Genomic DNA, 11,492 nt, shown 5'->3' with positions numbered 1-11,492 from the left:
CATGCCAGTAGGCTTAGCTTGGGATCACTTGAGGTCCTAGGTCCTGTGTCTGCGTCTCGGGGTAGCTCGGGGCGTGACATTAGTAATTTTTAAATTATGAGTGAGCATGTTGCTGGTTTGCATTTGCTTGTTGGGTGTTTGAACTTGATGTTACCACCTTTAACCTAGTAGGAGTAATCTCATTTGAGGATTAATGTTCCCAAGGGGGAGATATTGTAACATCTAGAAATTTGAAATAGCTAGGAAAAAGCTCAGAATTTGAAATAGTCAATTTTGGAAATAGAGACAAATCTGGAAATTTGTTTATGCAAGTTAAAGTGAGTTTTTGGTCAACTTCAAACGATCATAACTCCTAGATCAAGATGAGTTAGGCGTAGTTCCAGATATGGTTGGAAAGCTCTTGGAATGATCTTTCCAACGCCGCCAAGTTTGCGTGATTCCAAGTTCTTATGAGTGAGTTATTCTTTTTGGAAGTTGGGTTGTTGGATTAGGAAATGTCTAATCCAGAATTTTAAGGGGTATTTTAGTCTTTTCATTGCCCTATTATTTTAATTCGTTTTTAGGAGTTTAATCTGGGTCAAATCAGATTTTAGTCAGTTTTAGAATTTGGGATTTCACGCTAGGGCTAAGGATAAAGGAGAAGAGAAAAGAAGATGGTGAAAAAAAGGGCAAATTCATCAAGATGGATCAAGAAAGTTGGTGTTTCGCCAAGGATTTACTTCTATCAGGTATGTGAGGCACTCATAATGTTGAGATCGTTCTCCCACATGCCAATCATATTAATTTCAGTTTGGATTCGACCTAAAAGAGTTTTAATATTGATGAACTTGATATCTATTCTTGAATTCATATATTGTTGTTGAATTTGAGTGAGTTGGGAAGTTTTTGAGTTCGTTATGTCGCATCATAGAGTTGTTTCGAGTTAGCTTCTTAGGTACATTTGTTGGGTATCTGTATCTAAAATGTAATTTGAGAAAAAGAACCGAGTTTGGGTGATTTGGCGTTGGTAAACGAAAAAGAAATTTCGTCGGACGAAATTAGGAGGTTGCCGCGCGCGCTTAGTACCCAGTTTTGAAAAATTTTGCCTCGCGTTGTGGAGCTGACACGGAGCGTTCTGCCTCAAAAGACGTTTTCGAAACCAAAATTTAATTATGCCCCCGCGTCGCGTACCCACCTTCAATTCTTGATTTTTGTTTTTTTTTTCTCATGTTTAGCTATCTAAAATCATTCCTAAACAACATGAGATCTTTCTGAACCCAATTCTTAATCCTTGAATCCATAATTCAATACAAGGATTGGTTAAGAGTCAAGTCAAGATCAGTTACTAGTCAAGTTAAGATAAGTTCTTAAATTTTTCCAAGAGTCTTTCACAAATGTTTTAACTTTGTTTTTAAGACTTATGTTTTGAGTTCAGTAAAAAAGTAAAGTTGAAGTTTTTTTCTTCAAAGAAGTATATGGGGCCTATGTATTCCCAAAGAGATTTAAAAATGTTTTCACATTTAAATAAGAACGGAAATTGAGATTTCCAAAGAGTCTTCGAGCTAGTTTTCAGAAAAGAGTAATAGCTTTCTAAATGAAGCAAGAAGGGAAACTGAGATATCCAAGATAGCCTTTGAGCTAAGTTTTTGAGCAGTAATCTCAAATCACAGAAGAAGTATGTTTTTTTTTAAAACATAAGAGCTAGTATATTTTGGGAGTAGTATTGAGCACTGAATTGGGAGCAAGCATGAGTTCAGATAACTCACGTCTCCATAAAACGATGTAGCCACCATGGGTAGAAAAGGGTCATCCTTTTTAGATGAACCCTTTTCACAATAGACTAGTGGATACACTTAGTAGTTCAGGTCTTATACATGTGTCAAGGTATAGGATACGCTGGCAGCGTGAGGAAGATCGTTGTATCATCACTATAGCTCTTAAGTGATGGTTTTTGGTAAGAGAAACTCCCACAGAAGTTATTGTGTATTTATATACATCGTTTATTGTATTTTTACATACATTTTAGAGTTATGTTGTATCCTTGTATATACACAGAGTTGACATCACGTTTTTAAACAACTTTTCTTTATATTGCACTTGTTTTAAACTGCTTTATATTGAAATGAGTTCAGTTAAGTATTCATGAGTTAAGAAGAGCCAAGGTAAGTGTTTCTTTTAGATTCCCTTCCAAGCCTATGTTGTTTTAGCATTCCAACTCGCATACTCATACATTCAATGTACTGATGCCAGTTGGCCTGCATTGTCTTATGATGCAGACAAAGGTAACTAGGATCGGCATTCCAGCGCACCGTTGATCGAGTGAGCAGTTCAGAGTCAGTCGGTGAGCCTCCTTGCATTCCAGAGGATCTATTTTCATTCCTTTCTAGTTATTTCATTAGGATGTTGTGGGGTTGTCCCAACATCCATCTCAGTTGTTTTAGAGGCTTCATAGACAGTCAGATGCTAGTCCTTTGAGTCTTTTCATTATCATTGTTTTATTTAAAAATATATGTAAAAGGAAAATGACTTAGTTTTCGAAAAACCGATTAAACTTATGGTTTAAGAGAAATCGGGTTTCCAAAAGGACAGAGACGCCACTTAATTTTTTAGTAAAAATCAAGAAAAATCATAAGGGTTTTAAATGATTTAAACAGATAAAATCAATTGAAAATAAAAGGGTTCGAAGTTCAATGTACATTCCGAGAAGGTGTTAGGCCGTCGGAATGCCCGCTAACTCGCAGTTGACCGGCGATTTGACCAAAATGATTTTTGACTAATTTTGAAATTTTAACGAAGTAAAAGGACTCATTTATTTAACTAATTTTTTGAAAGAAAACCTTAACTAAGTAAAAGAACTTATTTACTTTAACTAATTTTTGAAAACTTTAACTAAATAAAAGAACTCATTTATTTATTACTATTATTTTTTTTTATCAAGGGGAATAACTAAAAGAAACTTTTAAAGGGAAGACCTCAAGTGTTGACGGGACTAATAAAATGAAACTAAGCATGGAACATAAATATATTTATTATTATTATTATTGTTATTATTATTATTTATTTATTTATTTATCTTAAAAGGGAAATAAACTAAAGAGTGTTTATACTAAAGGGAAGTGATTTCAAGTGATGAGACTAATAAGAAAAAAAAAAGAGCTAAGTACGAAATAGTTTAATTCGGCTATATATATATATAGATAAAAAAAAAAAAAGAAATGGCTATCTTCGGGAATTTAATTAAATTCAACCATAAAATAAATAAAACGTTAGTCAATCAACAAATAAATAAGAGCAAGGGAAAGAGTATTGAATTGGGGCCTTTGGCCCAAATTCCCCAAGTTTGTTGAACCTGTCCTATTCTAAAAAAATTCCGACATGATTTTGGACCCATTCGATCAAAATTCTGCTGTCGGGCCATTTTTTGGACCTTTTTGGGGCCCATTTTCGCTCCCAAGCACCTGTATACAGCAAAGGTATATCGATGTATACAAGCCATATTTTGATCCATTTTCGTGTATATCGGACTNGGCCCTCTTGTTCCTTATTTTATGCTTTGTTTTATTCTATTTGAGAAACAAAAACATTGAGACTTATATTTATTTTTTAATTTTGTTTTCATCACAAGAGACTTGTACACGTGACAACCAGATTTTGAAGGTGTTTTTGTTATTGGCTAAGTTTTCCCCGCTTAATTCACCCGATATGAATTTACATGTAAATAAAGATTGGTTCGGGCCTTAACTTAGAAATTTTCAGGATGTTACATGAATACAAGAAATGTAAATTTTTTAAATACAAGTGATACAAAAGCGAAGGAATATTAATACAAATGTTTTGAATACAAGTGATACAAGAGAGATAGAATACAAATGATATGTTTCATTCCCAAAAATCACTTACTCTTCATCAATCCTAAAATTGACACAATAATGGTAATTAATGGGTTTAATTAACGTAAAGATGCTACATTTGAGGAATCAAGTGAGTAAGTGCATGCATTTATAGACTTAGGTAGAAATTGAAGAGAGAAAAATGCAGCACGTTGCTATATTTGAGCACCTAAAGACACCTAAAATTTCGTGTTAACAAAATTAAATCACGTGTTCTTAGACATTATTGAAAAAAACCTATGTAAAAAATTCTTAAACACCATTGATAGCCATAGAGAAAAAAATTATGTATAAAGTCTTAAACAACATTGATAGCGCCCCATAGGGAAACTGAATTCTATACATGTTGAGAAAAATGGATCAGTTAGCTTGTACAACCACTGCAAAGTATATATCCTACTCTATAAAGTTGACAATTAACAATTGATATTTTCTAACTAACTACACGTATATATCCCTAACAACTTCTACCAAAATATCTAGCCAAGGTAATGTCCAATCTGCCCTCAACATCTGCTTCAACTTATTCTTGTTTTATCATTCCAACTTAAGCCTACCATAAATACAATTTTTTAGCGGCAATAAATATGCATATTAACAAAAGTGAGGGCAACCATCTTTTAAGAAAATTTCCATATTTCTCGAGGGGTTATAACCTCCAGATTACGTAAGTCTTTGGTTCAATTTCACAGGATCACAATTCAAACAATTGTTTTTCTTTGGAATCTATCTTTCTTGTTGATTTGCAGTAGTTGATGTGTTTTTAATTATAGTTAGCTAATATTTAAGAAAATTAGATTTTGATTATAAATTAAACACGTGGATAGGTGTCACTCATTGAAAGGTGCACTAGGGGAAATGGAGGGGATCTCACTGGAGAAAAACCAAGTCCAAGCTAAGCCTATAAAAGAAATATTTAATGCTAAAGTATTGTAAAAATGTAGGGGGAGGGGAGGGATTAAAAATTACATGTCTACACTATATAGTGTAAAAATTTTATCTTTCTTGTTGATTTGCAGGAGTTAGTCATGTTTTTAATCATAGTTAGACTAATATTTTAAGGAAATTAAATTTAAACTATTAATAATTGAACAAGTGGATCGGTGCTACTCAGGAGAGTTGGCAAAATAGTCACTCTCAAGACTTAATTGGACATTAAGTCACAAGTCTTGAAAACTTTGTGGTATACCCATTAAATTAATTATGACATCACCCATGTGACCTACTTGGGACATACAAAAGCATCTTATAAGTTTTAATATATACACTTTAGTCCCCCTTCTTTTCAAAGAGATATGGAATAATACGTGTATTTTCATTTTTTAAAATTATATTTGAAAAAGAAAAACTCTCAAAGAAGAAATCAAAATAGGGGCTCGTTTTCATAATTTTGTTTATACAATGTTATGTTCAAATATTTTTTACATGTAATGGTATATATATGTGTGATGATACTTTGTGAAAACCGTAGGTCTTTGAATTTTTTTTAAAAAAAGTTGGTACAAAGAATATATTACATGGTGATTAGAGTTCTTCCTTTTAATTACCAAGATTAAATAGTAATGAAGTATTAAGTTTATGTGTTGGCTTAGACCTTCCTCCCTATCAGATGAATTTAATACAAGTCACTATGTATTTGATCGCTAGTTTGATAATTTGTATTCTCCTAAACTGAGTAATATATGATTGGATCAATGTAACTAGAGTTTTGACTTTTACTTGACATTAATTAATAGTTTTCTCTCCATCTGAATTAGGTATGTATACATTTATGGAGTGAATCATCAGTCATTGTTATGTATATTGTATGAATAGTTCTCCAATCCAATAAATTGGTTTTTCAAGATGCATGAATGTATATGTATGTGATGAGTTTGAATATAACTATTGAATGTTTATATGACTGCTTGTTTGATTTGATCTATTGTAACTATTATTTTTATTCTCATATTCAACATGTCTCCTTTTAATCCCCTTAGTACTATTTTGGATCATAACAAACTTGAGGGTCCTAACTATGTTGGTTGGAGGAGAAATCGTGACTTCGTGTTAATTGATAAAGAGTATAAGTTTGTACTCTATGAGGAATGTCTATTGAAACAAGATGAACAGTCTAGTGATGAGGATAAGGTAGCTTATCAGAAATGACGCAAAACTGATGAGATGACGCGGTGTTCCATTATGGCTTCAATGTTAAATGTGCTGCAACATCATCCATCATCAAGTTTTGAAATTTTGGAAACTCTCAAACAATTGTTTGGTGGCTAGGGTCGATCAGATAAGTAGACTGCCATGAGATCTCTCATGAACAATAACATGGTTGAAGACACTCCTGTTAGAGACCATGTTCTGAAGATGATAGGTCTTCTAAATGACCTAGAGGTCTTGAGGGATGAAATTGACAACGACTCCCAAGTTGAGATGATATTGTAGTCTCTACTTGACAGTTTTCAACAGTTTTGCCTAAATTATAATGTGAATAAGATGAATCTATGTTTTGCACAATTGTTGAATGAGCTGCAAGCGGTAGAGGCAATTGTCAAAAAATCGACATCATCTATGACACTGTATGTTGAGAAAGGTTCTACTTCTAAATCGCAAGGCGGACAAAAGAAGAAAAAGGCTCACAAAACTAAGGCAATTGAACCTCCAACTGGGGGCATGAAAAAACTTAAGGGCAAGTATTTTCATTGCAAGATGCCAAACCATTAGAAGGCGCATTGTCCAGTTTTCCTTGCCAAGAAGAAAAACAATCCAGGTAATTCACTTTCACTCTTCGTTGAAACATATTTAAAGGTTGTTTCTACCAATTCATGGTATGTAGCCTCAGGATCCACTGATCATATCTGCACTACTTTGCAGGGGTTTCAAGAAACTTGCAAGCTGATTAGAGGTGAAATTAGCATTTTTCATGTGGATGGTTCAACAGTTCTACTTTTAGCAATAGAAAATATCTCCTTTTTTTTGTTTGATAGTGGTAGAGTTTTAATTTTAAACCGGACCGGTAGATTTATGATTCTGGTTCATGAAATAAGTTAAGTATTGATCTAAAGAAACTAATCACTGAATCAAATTCGTCAGTAATTTAGTTTATTGATTAGTACCTATAATCTTGACATGGAGAATTACATAAGTGTTTAATAGGGAATTTCGAAATACAAATAGAGGAGTGTAATTACGAATTTCTAGTGGAATGATTTGTAATTTATTATGGTAAGAATAATTCAAATTAATTATTTGAAATTATTTCCACAATAGGATGCCTCGGAAATTAATTATATGGTCCCTACCGTGCCCGTATTTAAGTGGAACTCAGAATCCTATTTTATAGTAGACGAAGGAAAATGTGTGTGCAATTTCTCTTCTTGAAGAAAAAGGATTTGTATTTTCTTCTCCTTTTTGGACTGGGAAGAAATCTCTATAAGTAAGGATTCGTCTAACCTAGAAAGACATTCAGTTTTCTGTATGATAATTGCCCACTCAAGTATTGAGAGAGTTCAATTGTTAGTTTGAGATCACTGTAGAAGACCGTAGAGCTGAAGTTTGATTTGTTTCAAGATATCTGCACACGCTTTAAGAGGTAATCCTTTAGTTAATTTTCATAATGCTTTGTAGGTGATACATATTTGTGGTTGTTGTCTATATTCATGCATGATGTATGATTATGGAATGCTTCCGCAGTGTATGCTATTTTCTAACAACTAATTCTAATTAATAAGCCTTGACTTATTTAATGTAGACTTAAGCAACCAATAACAAATTAATTGAATCCTAAAAATTTAATTCAATGGACTACGGTACATTATAAATAGGCCATCCTATTAGCACAACTTAAACCCACAAATTAAGCTTGATAAAAAGAAGCAAGAGAAAAGAAAACATTTGAACAAGCAATGGCTGCTTCTTCTCCTATTAAGTATCGCCCCTTGGCAAATTATCATCCAACTGTTTGGGGATATCATTTCCTTTCTTATACTCCTGTCAGTCACATATTTCTTTAATAAATTTTTTTCTATGTTAATTATTGTCTAAATATTACAACGATACGTTCAAGACGTAACATAATATTTGATTTATTAATTAATTAACGTATGATGAGTATTTTTTGGATGCAGGAAATTACAAACCAAGAAAAAGTTGAAGTTGATGAGTACAAAGAAACAACCAGGAAAATGCTGGTGGAAGCTCCAGAGGGTAGTGAACAAAAACTTGTGTTGATAGACACAATGCAACGATTGGGAGTGGCATATCATTTCGATAATGAAATTGAAACATCCATTCAAAACATTTTTGATGCTTCCCAACAGAACGATGACAACCTTTACGTTGTTTCTCTTCGTTTTCGACTTGTGAGGCAACAAGGCCATTACATATCTTCTGGTAATTGTACTCCATCCTTCATTATTTCTCTTCGTGTTCTACTTGTGGGCGTTAATTGAGTCCTGCAACTTTTAATTCTAATAACTAACAACGAACATGATGTTTAACTAGATGTCTTCAAGCAATTCACCGAACAAGATGGAAAATTCAAGGAAACGCTTACTAATGATGTCAAAGGATTATTAAGTTTGTATGAAGCATCACATCTGAGAGTGCGTGACGAGGAGATTCTTGAAGAAGCTCTTACCTTTACCACTACTCATCTCAAGTCTATTGTCTCCAACTTGAGCAATAACTCTCTTAAGGTTGAAGTAACTGAAGCCTTAAGTCAGCCTATTCGCATGACTTTAGCAAGGATGGGTGCAAGGAAATACATATCCATTTACGAAATTAACGACGCACACAACTATTTGCTTTTGAAATTTGCTAAATTGGATTTTAACATGCTGCAAAAGTTCCACCAAAGAGAGCTTAGTGAGCTTACAAGGTTGAACATTATTTGATCTATATATCTTTTTTAATTAGATAAGTAATGGTAATTTGGAATTAATAAAAAATGTAATGCATGGAACAAAATCGTTGTTCTTGTGATGTATGTAGGTGGTGGAAAGATTTGGATTTTGCAAATAAATATCCATATGCAAGAGACAGATTGGTTGAGTGTTACTTTTGGATATTAGGAGTGTATTTTGAGCCAAAATATAGTCGTGCTAGAAAAATGATGACAAAAGTACTCAAGATGACCTCCATTATTGACGACACTTTTGATGCTTATGCAACCTTTGATGAACTTGTGAGTTTCAATGATGCAATCCAGAGGTAAAACATCAAAATTTCACAAGTAAAATAATCCTTTTGACAATCCCTCACTAATGAATAGGAGAAAGTAAATATGTTTTCCTGTTGTTATTATGAAATCTATATATATATATATAGACGAGGTGTAAGAGTTAATTAGCTTGTGGTTTTGATGATATATTAGATGGGATGCTAATGCAACCGATTCAATACCGCCATATATGAGACCTGCTTATCAAGCTCTTCTAGACATTTATAGTGAAATGGAACAAGTGTTGTCCAAAGACGGTAAATTGGACCGTGTATACTATGCAAAATATGAGGTAATATTATTGTTTACCTAACCCACATAATTATATCAATTAAGTAAATTTTGATAATTCAACTGGTTGACTATCTACATTTTCAGCTTATCTTATTAATTAGTGAGAATTTAATTTCGATTCCCATGTTATAATACCCTCCTTATTTGCTATGAAAACGTTACCATTAATTCCAAAAGGAAAAAAGATACTAGCTAGTAGTAATTGTCTAGCTTAAATTACTTGTTATTGTTTTTAGATGAAAAAGTTGGTGAGAGCCTATTTTAAGGAAGCCCAATGGTTAAATGATGCTAACTATATTCCAAAATATGAGGAGCACATGGAGAATTCACTTGTAAGCGGTGCCTATATGATGGCATCAACAACTTCCTTGATCGGTATGGAGGAATTTATATCCAAAGACACTTTTGAATGGTTGATGAATGAGCCTTTGATAGTTCGAGCTTCCTCATTGATTAGCAGAGCAATGGACGATATTGTTGGACATGAAGTAAGTACAACAATAAGTATATGCGTAATGATCATTGAGATCTGAAACATTAATTAAGATTCAAACTTTCATTAAATACAAATAAATGAGGCATAATAGTGACTTGACTTATCAAAAACAATAGTACTTTTTATGTTTCACTTTGTGTGAGGGCCAAACTAACTACTCTCCGGTGATAATTTTTATTACTATACAATCTTTTAGTTTTTCTTTTTAGATAAAATTTATATTTTAAAAAAATACTAGAAGTCACAGCAATTCTATTGTTCAAAATATTACAAAAGTTTCTATATTGTATTACAAAAATTAAAAGAGAAAGAAAGAAAACAAATAGTCCTAGTTGCTTGAAGAACATATGATGTTGAATAGTTTGGATTTGCTTCAAATATATCTGCATATGATACAGAAGGAACACATATATTGTGTGTATTCGATTTAATTACTTCAAATTCTTAAAAGTTAGCTAAGAAGCCTATAATATAATACAAAAAATAATGTTAAAAATGTATTAATTATATACATGGAATATATTGAAATCTATTTATTTCATGTAGGATGAACAAGAAAGAGGACATGTAGCTTCAATTATTGAATGTTACATGAAAGAGTATGGAGCTTCAAAGCAAGAGACTTACATTAAATTTCAGAAAGAGGTCACCAATGCATGGAAGGACATAAACAAAGAATTATTCCGTCCAACTGAAGTACCAATGTTTGTCCTTGAACGAGTTCTAAATTTCGCACGTGTGATAGACACATTATATAAAGAGGAAGATGGATACACCAACGCCAAAGGCAAACTTAAAAACATGATTAACTCGATACTGACTGAATCTGTCAAAATATAAATATAATGATGAAATTGCACCTTCATCAATCAAATATTAAGAGCAAAATAAGGCATATACAATAAATTCAAGACATTTAATATGCCATTCATAATATATGAGCTGTTAATTCATGGGGAATGTTTGAAATAAACAATAGTTGTTTTTAATTTGCTAAGCAAAAGTGTGGTAGGTTTGTCTTTTTCCTGTCATGTTCATTTTTAAAACATATACAACACTTGAGTTGTATTAAATCCTGTTTTATTTCATTTCCATTTTGTTTGGATGATTATTAATTATCATCACTGTAAAATGCATCGTAATCGTATTGTATTTGTATTGTATTGTGGTCATAATAAAGTTTGAATAAATTGTATCTTTGTTAGGGTTATATAAATTTTTTATTATTTAGTTGTATTCATGTATTGTACCGTATGATAATTATTTAATTTACTAAAACTCCCATCGTTGTTGTAAATATTAGATTATGTAATAGGATACAATCAAACTAAACAACAATTACAAAAAAAGTCAACTAGATGCACTGATTATGACTCGTCAACATTTTAAGTTATTAATTCATACCACTCCTAATGAAATTAATCATAAAACTAAATTCGTTCACTAACGATGATATTTTTGAAGAATGAAAAAGACTCACAGTGATGGTTTGGACAATCCTATTCTTTTGGGCTCGCTTTAGGGGTGTGACTTATGCTCAAAGCCTAATTTTACATGATATAAAAGAAGGACCTATCTCAGCCAATATTGTATTTCCAAATTAAATTATCCATGCTTCAGATGT

At 32.4% G+C, this 11,492-nt stretch overlaps 1 protein-coding gene across 1 annotated transcript; it reads left to right on the top strand.

Annotated features, from left to right (window-relative positions):
- Positions 1–7,748: 7,748 nt before the first annotated feature.
- Positions 7,749–11,077, top strand: LOC125874411 ((E,E)-germacrene B synthase). Its single transcript, XM_049555295.1, has 7 exons — positions 7,749–7,849; positions 7,985–8,249; positions 8,361–8,736; positions 8,850–9,068; positions 9,232–9,370; positions 9,609–9,860; positions 10,415–11,077. Exons 1-7 carry the CDS (start codon positions 7,763–7,765, stop codon positions 10,706–10,708), a joined length of 1,632 nt encoding a protein of 543 aa, XP_049411252.1. The 5' UTR covers positions 7,749–7,762; the 3' UTR covers positions 10,709–11,077.
- Positions 11,078–11,492: the final 415 nt, after the last annotated feature.

The sequence above is a fragment of the Solanum stenotomum genome, chromosome 8 (genome assembly GCF_019186545.1).
Source record: "Solanum stenotomum isolate F172 chromosome 8, ASM1918654v1, whole genome shotgun sequence".
NCBI classification, from domain to species: Eukaryota; Viridiplantae; Streptophyta; class Magnoliopsida; order Solanales; family Solanaceae; genus Solanum; species Solanum stenotomum.
This window is presented reverse-complemented; position numbering and strand designations above follow the sequence as displayed.

Coding starts and splice junctions, on each gene's coding strand:
- LOC125874411 (XM_049555295.1), top strand. CDS start 7,763: ATGGCTGCTTCTTCTCCTATTAAGTATCGCCCCTTGGCAAATTATCAT. Junction 8,250..8,360: donor AGGCCATTACATATCTTCTG/GTAATTGTACTC, acceptor ATGTTTAACTAG/ATGTCTTCAAGCAATTCACC. Junction 9,069..9,231: donor TTCAATGATGCAATCCAGAG/GTAAAACATCAA, acceptor ATGATATATTAG/ATGGGATGCTAATGCAACCG.